We start from the raw sequence: 26,584 nt of genomic DNA, 5'->3' as shown, positions 1-26,584 counted from the left end.
GCTGAATACTGCACCGAGGAGGACAGTTCCTGGTCATGTGAGGGAGTGTCTTGCTGAAGCTTTGTGGGCCTTCTTAATTTGGTTGTACCTGTTTTAGTATAGCCCCACTCGCTCTTGGCATCTTGTGCCGGTGACAGGCGTCACTCCAAGACTGCAGAAGTTGTGAACTGGGGGAGGTGAATTTTTTCACCTCCTCATTTTTCACGTACGAAACACAGTATGTATTTCTTAATTATACACCCGTGCATGCGCCGTCTCCTGTCGCAGTACGAGCACCGATATGCCTAATAAGTGTACTGGCAGGCCTTTCGACCTTTTTTCGGACGTGTCTGTGGTGATTCGAGCCCCTAAGGGCAGTAAAAGATTTGCATTCGTTTTTCTTTTTTTGACTTCCCGATTTTTCAGACGTTTTCCCGCCCTAGGGATTTCGAAAAATCGGACGTTGTCTACAACTGACCAAGAAACGCATTGAGGAATGAACGAGAAAGCAAGTGTGCTGTCGCTTCTTTGAAAGAGCTTGAGCTTAAAAAAAACTAAGTGTTGGCTGACGCCGAGATGCAAGTGTCCTTCATTCAAACCAAAATAAACTCTTGAAAGCAGTGAAATGCAACACTGAGGCGTTGTGTGCAGGCTGAGAGTGTGTCAAGACAGTCGAGCTTGACTTTCCGGCTGCTGAGAGAGAATCTCATTTGTGACAAAGTTTGGGCCTTATAACAATGAGCTTTCTATCATTTGATAGAAATAGCTCATATTTGAAGATATTTGCTTCTCTATGCATATCTTTTTTATTCGTATTTGAAAAGGTTCGACTAGATTTGCAATTGGTTTTACCATTTTTTCAAACATACTTTATTCGCTCTGCATCTTCTGTTTTCTGTTTGAATTAAATGCGCTACTCCTTACTATTCAAACTGGATTTAGTTGTTTTTGCTTTTTTACATGCTTACTAAAGAGGGACGGCATTGGGCGACATAGTTTCAGCCCGTCTTGACATTAAACAAAGTCCTGTGTCACTCAGGGAAAACCTGGAAAACTTTGGTAATTTGGAAATGTCAACTTGGTAGGCATCCTGTGACACATTTCTTAATTCCAGAGAAGAACTGTTTACGTCTGCGTCAAGCAGGACAACAACAGGCAGTGCATTCGGTATAGCAGCACATACTTGCTCTATTACCAAAAGCGTCAGCAATGGCATCCGTGTTTTCGCGACAGAACTGCACTGCCGATTAATGAACGCTTATGCGAGTACAGTTTTTTCTAATAATGCTTTATGGCACATGCAAACTTTAAGTATGATGAAATTAAAGAAAAGCGAGAATCAGTAATAACAGCCCGTAATATATATGTCTGGATCACAGTTGTCGTTGTGTAAGTGGCTCGTCCGCTCTTATTGATTTGTCTCCGGGTGGAACAACATAGCTCGTATGCACAAATATGTATGTTCTGCTACGTTTGACATTACTGCATATCAAAGAGGCGCCGTTTCCACAATATCCAAAGCTAACAACAATCTGTGTCTGTAGATGTTGATGTAAACAAATTCACTGCTTTGGCAAATATGACACAGGAAGCAGCATTTATAGACTTCTTGAATTTGCGAAATGTCTAATGATCGTCTAAAAGGAATACAAAAGGCGAGGTGTGAGAGCAGACATGAGTGACAATAAGCTCCAAGGCAGCTGCGTTGGCGGATGGAACTCAGTACCTTTGTCAGCTGCGCTGTTAGCACAACAGAGGTATATATGTGCTAATGTTAATTAGTGAAAATCTTACTACTGATTGTCACACGGCTTTGGGGTCCAGCTCTGCTGTGAATTTATGTCGACAAAAACAGTCATTTTGTGTTAAGTCTAGTACAAAAAACTTAATGGACGCTTAAGCTTTGCCCTTATGAGTAGAACGCGAATGGGGCCTCGCTGACTCTGACACCGGATATTCTGCAACACGAAGCCGAATAGAAAACAATGGGTAGCCGATCCCAGCAGCAGTACAGGGCAGAGCAATGGCTCATACCCCCGTAAAGCAGAGGCTACAAGCAGTGACTCATCAATGGCTCATACCCTTGTAAGCAATGGAAAAGGGTTTTGTGTTTAAGTTTCCAAGCAATTAAACTGTTTTCTTGTATATTCAAATATTTTCTAGTATATTCAAATTACAGTCTGACGCTGTCTGTAGCTTAGAACGACAGAAAGCTGAGCTAGGTTGGTAAGGATTCATTATGCAAAAAAGGGGCGAGATAGTGTTCATGTTGTCCACTTCTCTACTCTTGTGTCATGTCTGCACACCTCACCCCCTTTTTTGCATAATGATGTCTGTAGGTTGTGTGTAAGTTGGACTAAGAAGTTTCTGATGCATTTTACTTCGATAAATTCAATTGGTTCAATAACGCCTATGTGCCATGCAAAGGGCCTGCGTGGTTGGGGTTTCGGATGACCTTTTCTGACAGACAACGCTGCCAATGGTGGACGGCGACAACAGCACCGGATTGTCTGCTACACAGGGTCCTTAACGGTCATGTTAAAACCTGGTGACAGTCATTGCTGAAGCGCTTCATATAGTAAACTCTAAAGTCGGCCATACTGTCTGATAAATAGCCATGTTCATTAATGAGCAAAACATTTCTAAATTATCGTTCACACCAGTGCCTCTTATGCAAAGTCTTTCCTGATCCTTGAGATTTACAACACATGTGGTGATGGCACAGGCACGGAGGCCTTCGAGTTCACGGCCCTGCTGCACCCCTACTGGCGCACGGCAGACGTTCGTCAATGTACGCTGTCTGGCTGTCACGGCGTCGTCTACACTGACAAGGTGCGAGAAGCTGTTGGCACCCAATGCATTGAGATTTACATGCACCTCTACGTGCCTGACGGTTCACAATCAATTCGTGTTGCTTCGACATGGCATCACTAATTGTGCACAATGAAGCTTTGCACTGCTGGCATATCATTCAGACCAACTTTGTTTCAACATCTTAGAAATATTGGATGCTTGAGCAAGTTTCTTTAGTGTAGTACAACCATTGCAAGGAAGCAGAGAAGGAACAAGACAAGCACAGTGCTAACTTATAACAAAGTTTTATTTCTGGGAAATAACGACACTTTTGTACCCCAGACTATATGTCACAAGCATGTGTCCACTTACAGTGCTAACAAAATGAACACCCAAAGTTAAACATGACAAACAACCCACACTCCCACGCTCTAACATGCCTCAACCTTCAAGTACCTTCATACCTATTAAACCAGTCGTTGCATGAAGTGCCAGCCGATAAGGAGGGTGGCTTTGCAGTCTTCTCACACAAATCGTTTTTATTGAAGGCCAATGAGGTCGTGTCAGTCGTTCTTGGGCAACATAAAGGCGTTTCATTGACCAGGGTGAAAGGGAGGGTGGTCGAATCGTGCAGTAAAGTGGACCTCAATAGGGTTGTATAGGGACTGAAAAGAGCACTAGTAACATGTTTAGAGGTATTCTTTAGTGTAGAAATGCACAAATATGATGTCCTTTTCAGGGTAATCATTTCAGAGAAAGGTACGCGACAGAATGCTGTTGCGGTTTACTTACTTGACAAACTAAATTTTCTTAGCATGAATGACCCATTCCTAGCAAGAAGCTTGGTTCAATATTTAGAATTTGTAAAAACACATGTTGCCAAGGGGCTAAAAGCTTTCACTGCTGATGCAAAAGAACTTTATTATTCAATTCCGCTGTTTGACTTACTACCTATGTCAAAGAAAACATTACCAGCTTCATCGCGGTTTCACGATGAAGCTGGTAGTTAAGTTGATGAGTTCTTAGAATTACTAAGATACTGCTAGATGCAGTGGGGAAACAACTTGTGCATGCAGAAGCGGAGGGTATGCAAGTATCGGGTCCTTTGGCTCGTACCCTCGGCAACTTGTACCTGTCTAAATTGTCTAGTCAGAGACCTGGCCAAATGGCTCGAGGGAACTATGGTATGTAGAGCCTTCAGCTATGTTGCTTTCTATAGTTTATCGACTCTGCTGCCCAGTGTTTTAAAGAAAGTGTGTGAGGGTGTTACACATGTAATTCGCTAGTATCTTAGTCTCCTTGATAGGACCTTCAAGATCCTATTGGATGGTACGATTCGATTCCTCTATCTAGAATTTGTTCTTTCTGACGACCACACATGTTGGTATCATCATCCTCTAGCTAATAAGCCACTTTTGTCATATCATTCTGCTCCTTCTGAGCTTGCTAAAAGGGGCATAGCAAAAATGTGTTTGAGCCGTTCACTAAAACGTCTCAGGTTCATTTGAAAGGGGAAGTGTCCATAACGATAGCAAAGTATCAGACGGGAGTCAGGTTCGTAGATTTATAGCCATATAAATTTCAGTAAGCATTCACTCGCTAATTAAATTTAAAAAGTATGGTGTTATGCGACCCAAACAGGTAGCCATGAACAGATTTCACTTAATGGCCATGAATACTGATCGCAATGCTAACTTAATGAAGAGCGCAGCAGCGGAGGCAGAGACGGGCGCTGCTGCGCTCAGGTGGACGCGGCATAGGTGGACACCGCTTTAGCGGCCACAGAACAATGATTAATAACATTTTGTTACTGCAAATCCACTTCATTTTAAAGTATTTATTTGCAGTTTATACTGAACTTCTTGTTCATGAGTGAGCAGCGCATACGGAGAAGGTGATCATGGGGCATGTGCTCCTCCTGCACCATAGCACTGGCAGAGTGCCGAAGACAAACTGCAAAGCCGTAAGCCTTATGTTACGTGACGCTTCGGGAACACAAGCCAACCATTGATGACAAAAACCTGATTATTCGCGATTACGGACTCTCTATCAGCCACTATGACCCAGTTTGTATAGAAGTTTAAGCAGCCGTTAAACGGTGCAAACCATGTTGTCCCCCATCGTATGAGCAAAGGCACATTTAGAAGCCAAATGTGGGGATCTCATCGTGTTTAGACTTTATGAGGAATGTCACAGCGATGCCAAAAATTTGCATGGAGTGTTCATATTGTCACGTGGTTGTGACGGTGAAGAAAGCAGCAATATGGTGGAATACAAAACTAGCTTTTATTGGGTGAACCTGTGCCCACAAAAACAGGCTACACTTATAGCACAACGATAGCGGCGAACACGGTCGGCGATCGTCAAAAATCTGATCAGCAGGTCAAGCGCGTCGGCTTTTATAGAGCAGTCGTCGAATGTTCCAGACTAATCGTTCGGACCCGCGTGCCTTCCACAAAGTTCTACACCATTCGCGTCAGATGATGAAATCGGATAATGTAAGCTTCGGCGACAATAGACAGCGGATAGAAGCATCGATAACTTTCCAGAAACTTTGGATACATGCAGGCGCGTTCCATACTGTGCGATTACATTTGTTAGGCGGCGAAACGTGGTTGCCCGATAAAGATAAGTACATGTGTCAATATGATCGATATTGCAATAAAAGATTCTGGAACCATGTCAGAGCCTTCTCACCTCCAACTAAAAATTCACAAATGGCTATAAGTAATGAAGACGATAATGTCTTTGAAAGAGACAACATGCTGCGATACATCAGAAACTTCATTAAGGATAACTTATGTGAGAAAGAGAGCATAGCCCACATTCAAACAGATCCAGTGACAGAGAAGCCGGAGAGATCAAAATTCATCGTTGGAAGCTTTTACTGGAAGAAAAACAAAAAGTCCCTATAATATTACAGCTGCAGGACCCAATGAAATCATCATCATCAGCAGCAGCCTGTTCTATGTCGACTGCAGGACAAAGGCCTCTCCCTGCCAGCTCCAATTATCCCTTTCCTGTGCCAACCGATTCCAACTAGCGCCAGCGAATCTCCTAATTTCATCGCTCCACCTAGTCTTCTGTCATCCTCGACTGCGTTTCCCTTCTCTTGGTACCCATTCCGTAACCCTAATGGTCCATCGGTTATCTAACCGGCGCATTACATGACCTGCCCAGGTCCATTTTTTTTTTTTCTGTTGTCATGTACTATATCGTCAATACTCGTTTGCTCTCTGATCCAAACCACGCTCTTTCTGTTTCTTAACGTTATGCCTACCAATCTTCGTTTGATCACTCTTTACGCGGTCGTTAACTTGTTCTCAAGCTTCTTTGTCAGTCTCCAAGTCTCTGCCCCATAAGTCATCACTGGTAAAATGCACTGATTGTACACCTTCCTTTTCAATGATAATTGTAAGCTTCCAGTCAGGAGCTGACAATTTTTGCCGTATGCAATCCAAGACATTATTATTCTTCTAATGAATTTCCTTCTCATGGTCAGGGCTTCCTGTGATTAATTTACCTAGGTAAACGTATTCCTTCACAGACTCTACAGGCTGACTGGCGATACTGAACTCTTGTTCCTTTGCCCGACTATTCATCATTATCTTTGTCTTCTGCATATTAATCTTCAACCCCACTCTTACACTCTCTCTGTTAAGGTCCTCAGTGATTTTTGTAACTCTTCTGCAGTGTTGCTGAATAGAACACTGTCATCGGCAAACCGAAGGTGACTGAGATGTTCGCCGTCAATCCTTACTTCTAAGCCTTCCCAGTTTAATAGCTTGAATACTTCTTCCAAGCATGCAGTGAATAGCATTGGAGATATTGTCTCCCTGTCTGACATCTTTCTTTATAGGTATTTTTCAGCTTGTGTAGAATTAAGGTTGTTGTAGAACCTCTGTAGATATTTGCCAAGGTATTTAGGTAGGCGTTCTGTACTCCTTGATTACATAATGCCTCTATGACTGCTGGTATCTCTACTGAATCAAATGCCTTTTCATAATCTATGAAAGCTATATAGAGAGGCTTATTGTACTCTGCAAATTTCTCGATAACCTAATTAATGACATGGATGTGATCCATTATAGAGTATCCTTTTCTGAAGCCAGCCAGCTCCCTAGGTTGAATAAAGTCCAGTATTGCCCTTATTCTATTGTAGATTATTTTGGTAAATATTTTATATAATACTGGGAGTAAGCTAATGGGCCTATAATTTTTCGATTCTTTAACGTCTCCCTTTTTGTGGATTAGTATAATGTTTGCATTCTCCAGTTTTCTGGGACCCTTACAGTCGATAGACACTTCGTATAAAAGCCGCCAGTTTTACGAGCACTATGTCTCTCCTCCATCTTTGATTAAATTGACTGTTTTCCATCTTCTCCTGCCACTCTTCCTCGTATCGTGTCTTGCAAGGCCATTCTGACTTCATTGCTAGTTATAGAAGTTTGTGTATCCTGTTCACTGCTGTTTCTAATGGAGGTATCCTGGCTCCTCTGGGTATTGTACAGGTCAGTATAGAATTCTTCCGCTTCTTTTATTATATCTTCCTATATCCATGAAATCCTAATACAGCTAATCAAATGGCTGGATCCAAAGAGCAAGGCACTGCTGACGAATGCCACGGAGCATGCTATTAAAATGGAAAAGAATTCCATTTGGGTGGCATGAAAGCAGGATGAACCTTATGTAAAAGGGCAAAGGTGATAAGGATAAGATGAGCTCGTACAGGTCAATTACAGCAACGGCGATTATATATATATAGAACAGCAATGCAAGGCCATGATATTAGATCTGTCAAAGTGGGTGAAGAAAACATTGTATACTGGTGAACTATAGAATGGACTCAGACCAGGCAGATGCTTAGAGGATAATATATTCGTACTAACGTAGTTCATAGAGATTTCAATAGCTTACAGACCTTCTCGATAGCATTTCTAAAAATTAAAGGAACTTACGGATCTTATAGTGCTTGGGCTTTAAAAGGAACATCACAGTTACGGCAAAAATTTGTCTGGAGTATCCATATAACATACCTGCCAACTCCTTCGAAATTTCCATAAAATGTACGAATTTTGAGCAGTTTTACGATTTCATGAATCTTGCTTGAAATTTTACGGAAAACATTTTATTTACAAAAAAAAAAATGTGACAATGTAGTAAAACTACACCCTGGTATCTTGCACCGCCATGAGAGGGCAATACGTATGTGTGGTGTCGTCATCAGCAGCTGCACGGTTGTAATGATTTCTGTCATCTACTAGGGGGGTCACGAATCCATATCCAAAGCGCGATAGCGACTCTGCAAACCTGTTGCCATGCTGTTGCCTTTGTTCGTGTGGGTCCCCGCGTTTGGACTTCAGTCAGCTTCAGTCACTGCAGTATTGGCCTCGCCTTATGTGTGACTGGCTGCCGTGTCAGATGCAGTGCACCTCCGGCCTGTAGCGACTTCGCAGTGCAATGGCAGGCTCGAAGCCCCGACAGTACTTCCAAGTGTTTGAAATCGTACATGGCAGAATTTCCGGGCTTCGTGCCGTTGAAGAAAGGGGAGAAGTTCCGATTCTGCACCACGTGCGCCTGTGATGTGAACGTCTTGCATGGCAGCAAGTCTGATATCAAGGTCCACATCGCTTCGAAAAAGCATCAAGGATGCATGCGAGCCGCGGACAGCCAGCCAAGCCTAGCAAGTTTTGTACGCAGTGACAACAACCTTGGCGTGATTCTTGCAGAATGCCCCTTCATGGCGTTTATAGTTGAACACAACATCCCGCTGAGTGTCAGCGATCATGCAAGACCGCTTTTCCAAAAGATCTTCCCCAAGAGCGAAGAAGTGAAATGCTGCGCCTGTGGACGAACAAAGACGACGCCGATTGTTCGGGAAATGGCCGCCAACGCGGAGACTCCTTTGCTGGATGCCCTAAAACAGCAGGTATTTTCAATCTCTGTGGATGGCAGTAATAGTAGGGATATGCAGCTTTACTATATTGTTGTGACATATTTCGTTAAAGAAACGTGCCGAAAGCCACCTTCTTTGCCTCTGGACAATCCAAGGGGAAGCAATGGGTCACAAGATTGCAAATCTGGTTCTGGACGAGATGAAGTCTGAGAATTTGCCTGTTGGAAACTTGTTGGCTATTTGTTTGGACAGTGCCAATGTCATGATCGGCAAGAGAAACAGTGTTTCTGCTGTATTGAGAGAGGCTCAACCAGTTATGATAGGGGTTGGTTGCCCATGCCATCTCATCAACTTTGCCGCCCAAAAAGGAGCGTCATGTCTTCCTGTAAAGGTTGATGAGGCTTTGGTTGACATTTTTTTTTTTTTTACCTAGAGAAAAGCTTGAAACGGAAAGATCGAAGTTCCAGAATATGCATGACGTCAAGGACAGAAAGATGTTGAAGCATTTGCCGACACGTTGGCTGTCGTTAGGAAAGTGTTTGAAGAGGCTGCTCGACCAGTGGAAACCACTACTCAGCTTCTTTTTATCTGAAACGAAGCAGTGCAAAAGCAGAGCTTGTTTTTGGAGTCGTACCGAATTCCGAAGACTTCCTCACAAATCCCCAAGAACCCTGCACTGACCCCAATGTCTGCTACACATCTTCACAAGACTGCTGCAGTCCTCGAGAAAAAAAGCACTAATGGCGATGAACTCTCGCTAAAGAGGAAAGGAGCTCATTCTGGACCTCAAGCAAAAAAACTGAAACTTCATAGCACGGATTCTGGGGAAGCCAGCCACGTGACCCTTGGGGAGCGCCTGTTTTATTTTTGTCATCGAAGCTAAACAGGGCATGCTGTCTTTTTCTCCAAAATGTCATGCCGCTTTCTGAGAAGGCAAACTGCCTTCTTCAGGCACAGGCTACTCGGATACATGTACTGAGGGGCCTCTTGAACTGCCTTTTCGAGGATCTCCCAACTAGATTTTTGCGCCCAGGTGTTGTCAAAGCATGTCATTCATTGCTGGAAGTTGACTATGGAGCTGCAGAGAACGAGAAAGGTGATGAAGACATAATCATTGGCAGCACAACCTACTTTGTGGTTGATGCATGGAGCTGCATTAAGAAAGAGCAGTTCTTCTCTGCTGTACGTCTGTACTTGACAGCAGCATGCGATTACATTCGCCACAAATTCCCACTAGAAGACTTCAGTCTCAAGATGGCTGAAGTTGCTTAAGTACAGGCTCTGAGAGCTGCTTCATTCAACAGCATACATAATTTTATTATGGCGTTCCTTTCTATCCTACCCCTGCAGTGTGGCAAATCAAAAGAAGCAGCAATCGACGCACTTGAAGTCGAGTTTGTCAACTTGCAAGCATATCAGGTTCCTGCCAACGTATTGAATCAGCCAAGGTGCGATGTGCAGAGGTCGCAATTAGGATGCGTTCGAAGTTGTGGTAGCGTGCTGCAACCGAGAAGCCGTACTCCAGAAAACGACAGTGGCCGGTGCAGAACAAGCAATCGGCGTTTATTCTTTAGCACACGCTTTTTATAGGCAGCGGTTACTTATCCGCTGCTGATATCAGTGCCCGTGATGACGAAGTGGCACGGCATGCGCTTGGCGTTACGTCATCACAGAAGTGTCGACGGATCGCTCAGGTTCCAGAGTATTTTAATGGTTATGCTGGGTATTCTCTCCATTCCCAACAGCAATGCTGAACGTGAGAATATTCAGCACTATGAACAAAACTCGAACGGAGTTTCGCTTATCTGTGTGTGAGAAAACACTAGAAAGTCTGCTGATGGTCATAGGGCACCAGAGTGATACTTGCTTTGAGCAAACCTACACGAAGAAGTTTCTGAAGCAGGCAAAGCCGCCAACAGCAAAATCATTGCAAAAATAAATTGTGCACCAATGCAGTTTTTGCTCTTTACTCTCCAAGACACAGATTTCACTTGCGGTTGTGAAAACTTGAGTAAGGTTGTCGCAAAAGGTAAATCCCCTAAAAAAAATTGTGCTGCCGCAACCCCCCCCCCCCCACCACCACCGACACCACCACCACCACCGCGATAGTTTTACAAATTTCCAACTCTTCAGATTGGCAGGTATGCATATAATTGCTGTAGCAATAAAATAGTCTCGCAGCCTTCCAGGGAGGGTTTCATGTGTTCCAGAGGATCAGGCAAGATGCGGCAACCTTCCCTGAGCAGCTCTTTTCCACAACTGTCTACAAGTGGCGACACAAGCTCATGCTAGCGCCACCTTGGCAGCAGAGCAGCAACTAGCTTTCCCATAGATCAAGGCGATTGCGCATTTTTTCTTAAAAGCTAGATTACGAACTGCACCAAGCATTACATTGAATGATGTGTACCATAAAGTGCGATATTTGTGCAAAATGCCAGTTAGGACACAGCCGTGATAAAGACAAAATTTTTTTCTTGCAATTTTAAGAGGAATACGCTTGCCCTTACACTTTATGCAACTTCTATTGCAGCCGAGTAAGCTGAGCGTGACTGTGCATCTATTTAACTCGATCGCTATTGTAGCCAAAAGCACTGCGCCTGTCTGGAGACCTCCTAATCCTCCACATGTGACCCCCATCGATGCGTTGATTGCTTGCATGGGAAGGCAGCACTCGTGAAGCCACCATCCTTCTTGTCTCACACTCGCACACTTTCACTCACACCTAAAGCACACAGTGCGCGGGGCGCGGTAGGATCTTGTTGCACTTAGACTTTGTACGAAATATGACCCGGCTCCACTTTGGCAATCACTCTTGTCATGCGGCATGCAATTAGAGAGGTGCGTTTGCTAGCAGCTGCTTGTAATTCAATCACTTGGCGACTGCATCCACAGAAGTTTCCGTTTATTGTCTTGGCCTTTGCGACGACAGTGAAATTTCGTTATATTGAAGTCGCATACACACTTCCTTATATTGAGGTTGTAAATACATGGTGTTCTAACGACAAAATGTTATGAAAAGTTAAGTACTTCGTTGTATGGAGGTTTAATTGTATATGTCATATGAAGTGCACAAATTTGATGTGTTAATTTTACAGCTTATCTAAATCGTTCCAATATTTATGAGGTTGTTGCAAAAGTTAGACTCACAAGTTAGCACTACATTTCAGAGCAGTGTATAAATACACAAACTTTGTCCGCATTAGATGTATAGTTTAGTGCAGTTTACAGAATTGCGATATTGTTTTTATTGCCAAGTTACAGAATTGTAAGCTTGATACCTAAGTGTTTATTGCAGTAGCAAGTATACAGACGATTGCAGAGCATTTGATCGCGTCGTCAGCGCCATCGCCCGTTGTCGTGCATTCCCGTTCGATGGCGCATATGCGGCATGTGTGTGGACAAAAAATTCCAGAGATGTGGAGTGCTTTTGGCTGCAAAAACAACGACATGGTCGTGCCACCAATGCTATGCTGGGCACCATTGTTACTTTTGCTGCTGGCACATACATTGTGCACTCGCACAATATGTAAGCAGACTGTAGTGTTCTTGCTTAGCTGATGTGTCTGACCAGTATGGGCAGTAAACATCAAGCTAATGTTATGTAATATATCTTAGTAAGCACTGGTAAGTGGCAACGGTTTCCTGTTGGTCTTGTCTAATTCACTTTTGAGGTGTGACACCGCTCATGGCACTACTTATCATGCTAGCATTGTGAGATGCCAGGGCATCATTCCTTAATTCTGCCCAGCATGAGTTACCGTGCATGCAGGGGATGTATTCTTCAATGGTCACTTTTGGCGATATCACTTTCACTGCACGCTTATTGGTTAGTTGAGCAAACCATGTGAGCTGATTGGCTGGTTGGGCACTATATCACACGAAAGGGATAATATCACCAAAAGTGATCGCCTGAGAATACGTCCCCTGTGTAGTGCCAACATGTCGCACATGTGTATATGAGAGCACTGTCCCGGGAGTTCAACTAAACCTTGTTATTGCTGTCAATGCTTCACCATTAAGGAGAAACTGCCAACTTTTATGACATTATGCAACATTTAGGAATTCTAAAAAAACATATGGCATACATTGAATGTCCACTTTGTACAATTACTATGCTCACAGACAACTCTCTCTGGTAATGAAGGGAAAGCTACGGGGGCGGAGCTTCTGCACATGTGTTACTGTGCCAAGTAGTCCAGCAGCGCTTTTGGTGTCTCAGAACAGACGCTGTATCAATGCTGCTTTTCACGCATGACAGTTTCGTATTTGCCCAGACATGGAAAGGAAAAGTTTAGAAAAGTTTGTTTAGCAGTTGTAAGCAAGGTGTTTTCTCTTCCCCAGCTAAAGCTAAATGTGCAGGATATATTCAAGTGCGGACAGAAAGTTGTCCACAAGTGTATATTATAACTTCTTGTTTTATTGCAAGATACCTGGTGCAGTAGTTGTCAAGACGAACCATTTCTCAGTTTCCACTGTGTATTTAGGTAGAAGCTCCTGAGCATAGGCTTCTTCAATTGTAATTAACAGGGGTGTGCAAATAGTCAAAATTTCAATTCCCAATCGAATAGTCTTTGCTTTTCGATTCATATTCAATTCCAGAATGCACTTTTCGAAGTTGTTGATTATTCGTTCCGTTTGAAAAATTTGAGACAACAGTTGTTGTAGTCGAAAGAGTGAAAGGCGGACAGATGTGGAGGCCTTCTCATTATGATTCAGCTCAGGACAACTGAGGTTTTTGTGTAGACAAACTAGTTCCTGAGCACGACACCAAATTCTACTGTGCTCATGGACAGGTCTCTCTAAAGGAAAGCTACAGGGGCAACAAATTTGAGAAGGTACGGATGTGATGCCTTTTTGGTGTCTTGATTTTGGCAGAGAAATTTATTTGGCCACTCTCACCATGCATGATGTGCGGAAGTGCCGTATTATACTTAGATACTTCAAAGGGCACTATACACTTTACTACATGTATCTGACGCTCCATTGTTTCATTAATGTCACCGTCATACCCTACCAGATACAATTTACATTTCTATACCTTACATTTGCGTTTCATTTAAAAGCCAAGTTCCAGTTGTTAATGGCACTATACATCACCTGTCATATACTACAAGCCATTTGTTGTCAAACTCCACGAAACCTTTGTGTTGGACATTGTTTTGAAATTGGAAATATTCTATTTTCGATTCCATCTCCAATAGCTGATTTTCTCAGATATTGTATTTAAAAATGTCACTATTTGGATAGCCCTAGTATTTAGATATGTGTCGTACTTAAATGTCATCATTCTTCTCTCGTCAAGCATCTTGCATTGTCCTCATCACATCGTGGTCTCGAACGAGTCTCACACTGTGCATCTTCTTCATTTGGTCTTTTCATTTTAGCTTAGCTTCTAAACGGTATAGTTCACGAAACATTGTATGAGATGCATGTTGTGACTGTGTGGAGCATAAATGTAAACGTTGCGTGAGAATAAACATCACGTAGGATGAAAATAAGCACAGTTGTACGCATTGCATTTAGTTGTGCAGCATATCAACAACTGCTTCGCTTAACACAAATTCCACTGTATGCGTTTTCCTTTTTTCCTTCCCTAAAACTCCCATCCCTATTCACGCCCCAAAAGCAGGGCACAGGTTATCATTTTGCAGTGCCAAAGACTGCCTTTAATGATTTTGATTTATCTGTCTAGCAAAACACCCTGCTTTGAGTGCATGTGGAACTTAACAGTTGCATGTAGGTGCACAGTCTGTGGCAGGAATTCCCTTCTCCACTTGAGTTTCTTACTCGGGCAACTGAGAATGCCATGTTTCAAATTTTGCCTTTAATGGATTCAGTTCTGTGGCTATGTCATAGAAATCTTGCTGCATGCATGCACTCAGTTTGCCACCTTCGTTTCCTGTCCAAAAAACTTCGCAACGCTGCAATACAAAGCCCTGCAAGTGAGCTTTTTTGCAGAGGTTGGCCAACACCACAACAGCGATCAAAGAGTGACAGAACGAATGGACACTTATATTAGGTTTAATATCTGCGAACGACATCAAATCACCCTTATGACTCTGAAACATTGTCTTTGTACGCAGTGTTCAGCTAGCTGTTTCTTTTGTATTATAGGACCTGACTTCTTATCTTGCAACGTCTTGCTTGCACCCTGACATGTTTGGATGAGCTGAAACACAGCTCTCTCTCTCTCTCTCTCTTTTTCTTTTGCAGACAAGGGACGTAGGCGAGTCACGGGAAGAACGAGAATATGTGACGGTCTCACAATGGACTGACAAGTACGTAACAGCAGCTTGCACAATCCAGCTTTGACATCAGTACACTTCACAGTGAGCTTGACAAACTCACAGTGGCTGTGGCTATGGTTTTATCTACATAAATGACATATTTTTCGTTAGAAGAGTGCACATGGCAAGATGAACAAAAAATTCGTGTTATGTACCAGCTGCTATAGAATCCTCGTCATCGGCTCATGTTCATGTGAGATCTGCATGCACGTTGCCACGGTTGAGTGGACAGTCGACGTCACACGGAAGATGCTTGATTGCTGAGACAGGTCGGGCAGAGTTTGCCTGAAGGGTTTGTACACCACTTCGAGAATCCAGTGCCAAATTTAGACAGGACAAAGAAATATACACACAGCTCTTTCAACATGTTCAGGACATCTGTGAAATGTAACATGGGGATCACACTTTATCAGTGTGCACCAGAATCATTATACAGGATCACATCCTCCTTCACACACGTAAACGAGGCATACATATTTAAAGATAAAAGTGGTTTTCTTTCAACAATAGCCAGGGTTCACATACCTTCTCGATACAATATATATACAATATATCGTTCGAGCAATACCCGTTGTGTCTTAAATGTTCCAAGTATTATTGTTTATTTATTTATTTTTTTTTTATATTTTTTTATTTTCACAATACCTTTGGTTTCCACTGCATGCGTTTCAGGACTTTTCCCAGTAACTGTTCTGGGTCTCTAAACTCAAGGGCCTAAGCTCGGTTGCAGCCAAGCTCTGTAAAGGTAGCTCGATAACTGCTGTGCAATGCGCGCAGTAGTGTTACGTTGAACAAAAAAAAATTATAATTTCTGTGCATGAATTCTCTTTGGCAAATAAGCAGGAAAATGCATAGGATGTTCAGCCTCTCTAATTGGGAGACTGCCCCGCAATCCTATCAGTTCTTTTTTTTTTGCCAGAGGTGCAGATTAACTGCTGCTGTGGGGTGCTCTACAGTGTTCTACCCTGGTCTGCTATATAAGTCGCTTTCCGCATAGGTTGCTATCTGGGGGCCACATAATGGACAACGTGAACTGCAAGAGGCCTCGAGAAAGTACAGAAGTCAACACACTTCTCCAGAATACGTGAACCACATGCTTAGGATTGCACTGGCGATATCTGAACATGACATGTGGCACAAAATCGGCTGGACTTAAGCTTGCGTGACTACATTTACGGTTTCCAATGGTTTCTCTTGACCTGGTGGTTGGCTCAAGCTTTGGTAGCTGCTCTAGCCCTCAAGAGCATGTTTAGACAAGTGCATTGACCTCTGTTCAAGCCAACTCTTAAGTATGGTAGCTGGGTTCCAGGCCACTTCTAGATACGAAGATTCTGTAGGATCGTGACATCCTGAGGCGCAGGAGCATGTAAGCCACACAGCTAATGTTATAATTTCTGAGACCAGCTGACCTCATTGAGCGATTGAAGGCATTGTGGGCAATGCATGTAAGCAGATTGGCTATCAAGTGAACAAATGAGAGAGAGAGAGAAAATAATGCAGAGAAAGGCAGGGAGGTTAACCAGAGGTAGTTCCGGTTGGCTACCCTGCACAGGGGGAAGGGTTAAGGGGGATAAAAAGAGAAACAGAGTGGAAGGGGGAGATAGAAAGAAGGGGAGACAAGCACGAACAAAGCGCGTACACTACAGAGCGGTAGGGGGCGGAATTCTTAGAGTCTGTCATGAAGCCCCGTGGACCGCAAGAACCTTAATAGCGCAAGTAAAGCCTTCAACGCGGATGTTCTTTCAGAGCATTGGCCTAAAGCTTTCAATTCTGAAAGTGGACGATTGTCCAACTGGTCCAGTACTCTGCACATCACTTGTCTCTCAGCACTGTACCGCGGGCAGACACAGATAATGTGTGCTAGCATCTCGTCGATGTTACATGTGTCGCACGTGGGTCTGTTGGCCATTCCTATGAGGAAAGAATATGAGTTTGTAAAGGCAACGCCTAGCCACAGACGGTAGAGCATGGTCTGTTCATGTCGTGGTAATCCAGGCGGGAGGTGCATCCGTATTGCCGGAGACATGGTGAAAACATTCGAGTCCCACAGGGGGAAAGTACACTTCCATTTCTTGACGACATAAAGTGTTATACATTATGCGATCATGTGGTATTAAGATCACGGTATAAGACGCTTATGTGATGTGTGATGCCGGGTGGCTTAGCCCTGCTATGTACATGTCTTGTGGAACAATCTAGCTGCACATAATCGCTGTGGCGTTGTCATCCTGAGAAGTGTTGCGCTACTTGACATGCGAAATTCAGTGTTTCTAAGTGACAATTTCTTTAGTGCTTCTTGGTCTCATGGGCTTCTGATGCTTTCATTTCATTTAAGCTTCGGTAATACGTGTTTGAGGTGGCATGCGCATATGTATAGCATATGTAGAAAATCACCCGATCCTATGTGCACGCGCAATGTTATCGCCAGATAAGGTTATTTCGAGGGATTGGCTGATTAAACTTAGCTTGTTCTTCTGTCTGCTGCGCCGTCTCAGAAGCGCTATAAACGATTCCAAAAAATAATAAATTGTCCCTTCGAGAGCCATCTTCTGCTTCATCAAGACACGCTCTTAGCCAAAGCGCCTCACTTTGTACTTGCTCAGTTAGTTTACACGTTGTTGTTAATTTGCACTGTACATCATCCAAATTAGATGTTCGCTTTTCGACAGTTTCTAGGCGCGCAACTGTGATAGAAATATCTTTAGTAAGTGATTGTTGCTGACTCTTAAGCTCTAGGATGTTACTTGACATGGTCATCTGTGTGACTTCAATGCGAATTGAGCATTCATGCATGTCTTTCATTAAGTTGTGCATCTCCGTAAGTTGATCATTCATGGGACCCGGACTCCGCTTGACATTGCCGCATATTAACAGCAGTAATTCACACAGAGATACTAATAAGGCTTCTGGGCATGGAAGCACCACGATCGTCAGACCGAAAGGTCACAAAGGGTAGTTTGTTGAAATAACTAACCTGCAAAACGTAGGGGAGCATGAATAAGTGCATGCTTAAGTACATGCTTCGGCCGATCTGCATCCGTGCAACGTGGTTTTATCGGGCACGTTGGTATTGCTGTCGTCATGGTCGATGCCGATTTGGCTGCAGTGCGTTCAAATCCGTTTCGTTCGATAAGCCAGGAATGACGACGTAAACCGCAGGGCATCAGTGGCTGGGTTATAGCCAAGGAGGTGCGCTTCCCAGTCGCAGGGACAGCGTCGCAGAAATCCATGCTAAGCTGCAGCTAGGTACCGGCCCTGGCTGCATTCAAGCACTCAATGAAGAACTGCAAAACATAGGGGAGCAGGAATAAGTACACGCTTTGGCCGATGCTTTCATGCCCATGCCCACTGCCTGCTGCATGCGCGCAACATGGTTTTATCGGGCACATTGGTGTCGCTGTCATCATGGTTGATGCCGATTTGGCTGCGATGTGTTCAAATCCGTTTCGTTCGATAAGCCAGGAATGACGACGTAAACTGCAGGGCATCAGTGGCTGGGTTGTAGCCAAGTAGGTACGCTTCCCAGTCGCAGGGACAGCGTCGCAAGAATCCATGCTAAGCTGCAGCAAGGTACCGGCCCTGGCTGCACTCAAGCACTTGATGAAGAACTGCAAAACGTGGGGGAGCAGGAATAAGTACATGCTTCGGCCGATGCTTCCATGCCCACCTTATGTAGTCTCATGTAGTCCTTTTTTCAGAGTTTCAAAGAAAGCCCGCGAAATATGAATAAAGCCACGGGATGGAGCGTTTGTGCAGTAGTATTGTGCTGCTCTCAAGTGTGCGTTTGGTGAACAAGGTCGGCTGCATCATGACTGGTGACGAGGAAGCGGCACGGCGTTCTTTATCTCATCGGCAGCGCTCGGCCAGCAGCATGCATTTTCGCCATCATCTGGTGAACACGGTGGAAGAAAAGCGTCAAGTTGCTTTTGTAGAATTGGGGATAATAGGGTAGGAGCAGCCGAGTGAGTGCAGATTAGCATGCTTCCGGGAAAACCACTTAAGGAGGTGATGGCAAAAGCCAAGGAACTCATGTGGGACACAATGCAGGAGAAGCACCTAGTGGTGATAATGCACAGTGTGGTTAATGTAATGCAAGAACAAGGGGCATGGATCGCGAAGCAAATAGCCAAAGGTGTCACTGGCTTGCGGAATGTTTCAGAGGAAATACAAATCGCAATGTGCACTGTGCCAGAGTATATTCCCAAGCACGAAGGCGTAGGTGACGATTTTGTGGAGCTTCTGGTTGATATATACAGAGACAACTGACTAAAAATTGTATGGGAAGACAGAAATTGTAATGAAGTGGTGGAAATTCACCAAGGACTGAAGAAAGTATGCACTCTGTCTCCATTGTTGTTCACGCTTTATGTTAAGGGCGTAGAAAGACAAATAGAAAATAGTCGATTAGGATTTGATCTGTCACATACGCATAGTAGACAAATGGGGCAACAAACATCCCCACACTGGTATATGTGGATGACCTAGAGCTACTAGTGGACAGTGCAAGAGATTCGCAGACGCTGGCCAATACGTGTGGCAATCTAACAGCAAATGAGGGCCTTAAATTTAGCACAAAGGAATCGGGAATTGTGATCACTGCAATTTATTGCCCTTGCGCACCTGCCCTTAATAAGACGACCCGGCTTCAAATCCTTTCTCCTTTTGTGCTGAGCTCCTTGCTGTTCAAGAAGCGTTGTGCTCTGTGGCCGCCTTTCCCATGGTCCTCACGGCCCGCTTCGTCATCCGCGCTGATGCCCTCCAGGCGACACTGCTTCTGCGACACGTGAGTCGTAGCCCTGAAGTATGTCGACAGATCCATCTCCTGGCGGCACACATCCTGCAGCCAATATCTATAGAGTGGATCCCACGCGACCTTCTAAGCTTCCAAAGCCGTGTGGATTCTGCGACCCATCTCGCAACCTCTCCATTGTCACTTCCTCAGCTCTTTCACCTAGATGATGCCACCCTCCTTTTAACAAGAAAGGAGCACTTCCGGCGCCGCACACGTGCTCTTATACTTCTGTGTGCGGTAAATCTCCCCCACGGTCTTACCCATGCAGAGGAGGTTGCGCTTCGGAGGATCCCAGGTCAGGGTTGCCCTCACTCCTGCCATGACTAGCAAGTGGCCGCACTTTCCCCAGTTATATCCTCGCACTGGGTGTCCACTCTGCAAGTCGCAAAATGCTGAAGCTGACATACACCACCTGCTGTGGGTTTGCCCTGCATTGAAACCGACAAAGCTCCGGCACCTCGCAGTAGTGGGACTTTCGCCGCATAATCCAAGCGATTACACTGCGTGGATGCAGGGTCCACATTATCGATCCCTCTTGGACTTCATTAAATCAGCAACTCTTTTTTCATTCATTTAATCATCCTTATTCACCCCCATCCCATACCCCTGTATGCCCTGAAGCACTTACCCGTGCATTAAAAAAAAAAAATTTTATCCTAAATGAAAAGATGAGTAACTATGTGGTGTCGATTGATCAGCAAGTCATACCCATAGTCAAGCAATATAAATACCTCGGCGTATACATAAACGAAGGAAAGACTTACTCAAACACCCACCAAGAGAATTTTTAAAAAAAGGGAAGCGGAATGCAGCATTGAACATAGGGCACTTTTCTTGCATAGTTACGACACACGTGCCGTGTCTCACTGTATATGACAGCACGCCATTCGAAGGTTGGAACATGAATCTTTATTGCTTCCATCTTGGAGCGTATATATACGAAACAGGGAGGGGGAAAGGGGAAAGGGAGAACAAGGGAAGGATATCAAACGATAAACGCACAGGCCGTCAGCGCTTGCAAGGCAGTCTGATTGCGGCTGATGTCACTTTACAACATCTCTTCTTCCTTAATACTGAAGTCGCTGTTCTGGTTTTCTTTGACATGTAGAGCGCCGCAAGGCTTGGGGTGATCTGACGGGTTCAGCGTTGCACCCTGCAAGTTCCGGCTGAAGTTCATGCTCAGGTTCTGTTATGCCCCCTTGTTCGGCTGGAGTTCTCGGCGACAGTGGGTAGTCGCTAGGAGTACCTGTTCTCGATTCTCGTTGTGCCGCTTCTTGGTCTTTACTAAGCGGTGGCGTCGCATCTTCCCGGTTCCGCACCTGGTCAACATGTCGTCTTACTGATCCGGCTGGTGTTCGAATGCTCACCATTCGAGAGCCTGTTGTAGACTACAATTCCTGGAGTCCATTTCTCACCCGTTCCGAAGTTGCGGTCGTACATGGTAGCTTCAGGTAATGGCAGTGGCCACTCGTCTGCTTCGCTGGCTGGCCCTGCGTCTACAGGAGGGAAACATGTATCTAAACGGGATCGAATTTTATATCCGAAGAGCAGCTCTTGACTGTGATTTTCCAGAGCGGTTAGGTGTCCTTCTGTAATTGAAAAGCAGCCTGTTAATATTATCTTCCAACCGCCCCTCACCAATCTTATTGAGGCCGTCCTTAATTGTCCTGACAGCCCTTTCTTCTAGACCGTTCGATTGAAGGTGATATACAGCTGTGCACAGATGTGTTATGTTGTTCCTCTTGACAAAAGTAGCGAACTCGTCAGCGGCAAACTGTGTTCCATTATCGGATACGATGGTTCGTGGCACGCCAAATCTGCAGAAGATACTGCGCAGGCAGTTGATTGTACATGAAGCGTTTGCTTGTCGCAGTGGCACAGCTTCAATCCACTTCAATCGATATGCACCCTTGCCCATTTTTCAACAGTAGCGGGCCAGCTTTTAGGTGTTGCTGTAGCTGGCATGGGCATGCTTTGAACACAACTCTGACATCACGCTGTCACTGCCTCTATTTCGCGATCTAACCCTGGCCACCAGAATGACGATCTAGCAACCGCCTTCATAGCGGACGATCCTTGGTGCATCTCATGCAAAAGGTATAAGATGCGACGTCGCGCCTCCATCGGAACGACTACTCGCCAGCCCCAGTATAACAACCCATGGGCCAAAGAAAGCTCCAATTTCTTGTCAAAAAAAGGTGCGACACTCGTGTTCAAGCCTTTCGCGCAGGGTGGTCAACCGTTCTTAGTGAATCGCATAACTTGACTCAGAGCAGGGTCACCAGCAGTCAACTGCCTTAGCTCCTCAACTGACACAGTTCCCTCATCGAACACAGTCAAGGCCAGCAGATAGTCTGGTAGGTCCTCTTCTGGTGGCTTCGGTTCAGACGTCCGTTGTGGCAGTCTACTAAGGGCGTCAGCGTTGAGCAGTTGTTTACCAGGAGAGTATTGAAGCTGATAGCGGAATCCGCCTAAGTACAGTGACCAGCGCTGTATTCTGGCAGCTGCCAATGCTGGAGTTGGTCGATCCGCCTTCAGCAGGCCCACGAGCGGCTGGTGGTCGGTGATCAATATGAATTCTCGACCTACGAGATAATCACGGAATTTGGACACTCCAAACACAAGAGCAAGGGCTTCCCTCCCAAGCTGGGAATAATTTTTCTCAGCCCTTGTTAGCGTTCTACAACGAAACCCAACAGGTTTATCTTTCCGAATGTATGGAAAAGCATGGCACCTATTCCGTCCTGTGAAGCGTCACACTCTAGCTTGAGGGGTCTCTAGGGATCATAGTGAGCCAGCACAGCCGCTTCCCGGAGGCATTTTTTTCGCTTCACGAAAAGCTGCTTCTCGTGCATGTCCCCAGAACCAACGTGTGCTGTTCTCCAATAACTTGTACAGCGGTGCAAGTACGGAAGACATGTTGGGCACGAACTTTAAATAAAATGTAATCATGCCCAGAAACGACCTCAACTGCTGAACATTTTGTGGGTTGGGGGCTCGCGCGATTGCTTCAACATGCTTCTCTATTGGATGCAGACCTTCACAATCAATTTTATGACCCAGATACGTCACTGCCTCTTGGCAAAAGCTGCATTTCTCAAGTCCGAGCTTCACTCCATGCTCACGAAAACGCTGCAGTACTTGTCGTAACCTGTCGGTGCTACAAAGTTTTTCTGATACCAAAACATCGTCAAGGTAAGCCTGAATGCCTGTCAGGCCCTGTAGAACTGTTTCTGTTTCCGCTGGAAGATGGCAGGCGCAGAAGCTATGCTGAATGGCAGTCGGTTGTCGCAAAACAAACCACAGTGTGTATTGATTACGCACGTCTTCCTTGAATCCTCATCGCTGGGGACTTGGTTATACGCATCTCTTAAATCCAGCGTGCTGAAGCAGTCCCCACTGTTCAGGCATGCGAAAATGTCAATAGCTGGCAACGGGTACTGCTCCAGTTCAGATGGGAATCAAGGTCACCTTAAAATCAACGCAGATTCTAACCGTGCCGTTCTTCTCCATTACAGGCACAATGGGAGTAGCCCACTCGGCGTGCGTTACAGGTGACAGTACTCCAAGCATTACGAGCCTATCAATCTTATTCGAAACTTTGTCGCGTGAAGCAAATGGAAGGGAACGGGCCTTATTAAATTTCGGCATGGCGCCTTCCTTGAGCTTCAAATGGACAGGGTGTCCGTCAATTAGACCCAGCTCGGGGCTGAAGACGTCTTTGAACCCTGACAGGACGGCATGCATGCCGGGGGTATGGCTGCTTCCTGGACCAGAGCTTTGTTGCACTGATACGTTCAACACCGAGGATCCTGCGTCATTGAACTTGGAAATCAACTCTCGTCTGCAGAGGCTCAGACCTGAACAGTTCAGGACCATCAAGGAACTCTTGACCTCCTTGTTATTGTAACACACTGCCACACTCAGTTTCCCTAATACTGGAAGTTCTCCAAGATAACAGGACAGTTTAATGAATGCGGGTTCTAATTGCGGCCAATGTTCACGGTTTTTCTAAAAAATCTCTTTGGATACAACACAGACGGGTGAGCCGGTGTCCACAATCATAGGTACATCAATGCCACACCATGTGAAAGTACGAAGAATAGGTGGTGGTAGCCGACCATTGGAGGGTGCAGTTAGTGTCCAAATGTGTGCATTGTCTCCATTTTCCTCAGTGAAATCCGTTGTTACTGCAAACGCTTCTCCTTGCCTGCATTGTGAACGTGCTTTTAGGCATCCTTTCCGCATGTCACTTTGGCACATCTTCGCCAGATGGCCGTATACACCACAGCGGTAACACCTCGCTTTCACCCAGCCGCAGGCGTTTCTGTTGTGTTTCTTACTTCTGCAACGCCCACATACTGACACTATGTGGCCATTGTATCCCACTATGTATCCACTTCTGACACCAGTTCATCAGCTTGTCGTGCATTGACCTTGAGCACGGGTTCAATGTCAGGAGACATCTTCTTTGTATCTTTTTCCGCTGCTTCTGCTGATATGGCAATTGTTTCAGCCTCCCTCAACGTCAAATCTGTTTTCGCTAATAGCTGCTTCTGAACAGCGCTTGACCTCACTCCACAGACGATCCTGTCGCGAATCATCCGGTCTAGCATGCCACCGAAATTACAGCCATCCGCAATCCGGCGAACTTCAAGGATGGATCGAATGGGCTCACCTTCCAACTGGCAGTGATTGAAGAACCGATAGCTCTCCGTTATTTCATGACGCTTGGGGTCGAAGTAGTCATCCAAAACTTTGACTGCTTCCTCGTACGTCAGCGAGTTTGGCTTCCTCGGTGCAACCTGTCCTGAGAGCACTTGCACGGTGCACATACTCAATGCTGCTACCAGCAATGCCCTCTTCTTTCCCGAGTCGCTAACGTCAGTTGCCTCAATATAAGCTTCTGCCTTCGTGACGTAGGCTTTTCAGTTGTCGGACTGGTCATAGTATTCCGGTAGTTGATGATGAGCCATGGTCGATATTTCCACGGCCGCTGTTTCCTGCTTAACTGCCTGGCTTAATCCATTTTTCACCTCGAGGGTTCTGTCCCACCCTCGTCGCCACTGTTACATAGTTACGACACACGTGTCGTGTCTCACTGTATACGACAGCATGCCGTTCGAAGGTTGGAACATGAATCTTTATTGCTTCCATCTCGGAGCGTATATATACGAAACAGAGAGGGGGAAAGGGGAAAGGGAGAACAAGGGAAGGATATCAAACAATAAACACACGTGCCGTCAGCGCTTGCAAGGCAGTCTGATTGCGGCTGACGTCACTTCACATCTTCGGGGCCACCATAACTATGAGATACTGTGTGGGATCTGGAAAGTAGTTATGCAGCCAGTGGCAACATTTGTTAATGAGATTCTGTGCTTCAAATCGGATATCTTGTCATGGCTGGAAGTTAACCAAAGATTGGTAGGCCTGTTGGCTTTGGGAGGCCACAACAAAACCGCAAATGAGGCAGTACAGGGGGCCATGGGTTGGTCTTCGTTGAAGTTGGAGAAGTGCAGAGCAAAATTAGTTTTTAAGAAAGACTCGGGAACGTAGATCAAAATAAATGGGCTGCTAAAGTGCATAAGTGTCTGTGCCTGAAAAGCATAGACACAGAATGGAAGAAGACGTCAAGAAAGTTGGCAACCAAGTACAAGGTAATTAAAAGTATATATGGACAACCAGGAGACCTCAGAAAGAAATTGAGAGAATCAGAGACAGTTAATTGGAGCAAATAAGCAACGAAAAAGACCATGGAGATATACAAGAATGAGAAAAAAGAAATTAGAAGGCAAAATCTGTACAATAACACGGAGGGAAGTGCCTTGCTATTTGAGGCTCGAGCTGGTTGCCTAAGGGCATAAACATATCGGATCAAATATCAACAATTTTATTAGACGTGTACGCTGCAGCAAAAATCAGGAGACCACTCAGCACATCTTAGTGGAATGCAAAGAGATTCACCCAGTGGGACCCGTAGGTAATGTGCACCTTGCAGAAGCGCGTGAATTTAAAGTAGACAGAAGTATCAACGGTGAGCAGTGGAGATAAGCAAGAGACGTCTAAAGTATTGGTGGAAGGAAAGCAGGGAGGAGACCGATAGGACCAGATCCATTGCAGGCATTGACGGTGGTACAAGGTAGACAGAGAACATCAAAGAGATATATACAAGAATGATAGAAGAAAAAGCGTTCATAGCATACCTGAGTAACAAAAGCAGGCTAGTTGACGATTTATCCCCACCCCATTTCAAATGGGATACCAATAAATCATCATCATTATATTCATGCGTTGGAGAGGCTTTCAGGCACTCTGGTGCTGTTTCTGTGGCTTGGATGAGGTGAGAAAAGAATGTTCTTGCGCTGCTTTAGGATCCTTCACTGATTTGGAAAGGACGGCTCCAGGTTTACGAGGAGGCAAAGCGCATGCGTGAGCCTATTTTCTCAAATGCTTTAGTTTTTTTTCTGCAGACATTCAGACATACACTCGCTACATCCAAGTGAGCACGTAAGAATTTCTGCAAAAGATCGCCATGTGCTGGAAAAGTACTATGCTTTAAAATTTGCGGGCTATGTAGATATGTTCCGGATTTTGTCAGCCAGATTTAAACCAGCTTTGCCAGCTGGTATCGGCGCTTGCTTTCGTCTGTGCATTTTGCTGTCGTGATGTGGTGTGAAGCAAGCCATAACACGACCCGCCCACAGAAACCTGCCGTAGTCGCCCGTGTACTTAAATTGAGGTGCATGTAAGAGAAAGCTGAGTGGCCAAAATTATTTCGGATCTCCACGCTATGATGTTCCTCATAATCATATTGTTTTTTACAGCGAAGCTGTTCTT

At 44.9% G+C, this 26,584-nt stretch overlaps 1 protein-coding gene and 1 pseudogene across 3 annotated transcripts in view; one reads left to right on the top strand and one right to left on the bottom strand.

Moving 5' to 3' along the window:
* LOC135909198 (ovochymase-2-like) overlaps positions 1-26,584 on the top strand; it is a 337,884-nt gene that overhangs the window by 56,764 nt on the left and 254,536 nt on the right. For 2 of the 3 annotated variants that reach the window (XM_070524732.1, XM_065441041.2), the window contains exons 7-8: positions 2,705-2,811; positions 14,882-14,946. In XM_070524732.1, coding sequence (XP_070380833.1) covers positions 2,705-2,811; positions 14,882-14,946 — 172 coding nt within the window. The remainder of the gene's footprint in view (positions 1-2,704; positions 2,812-14,881; positions 14,947-26,584) is intronic. The other variant, XM_070524733.1, reaches the window with a different exon arrangement.
* Positions 19,601-24,723, bottom strand: LOC139049768 (uncharacterized; annotated as a pseudogene).

Source organism: Dermacentor albipictus, chromosome 9 (genome assembly GCF_038994185.2).
Source record: "Dermacentor albipictus isolate Rhodes 1998 colony chromosome 9, USDA_Dalb.pri_finalv2, whole genome shotgun sequence".
NCBI classification, from domain to species: domain Eukaryota; kingdom Metazoa; phylum Arthropoda; class Arachnida; order Ixodida; family Ixodidae; genus Dermacentor; species Dermacentor albipictus.
The sequence above is the reverse complement of the archived record's forward strand: the minus strand, read 5'-3'. Positions and strand labels throughout refer to the sequence as shown.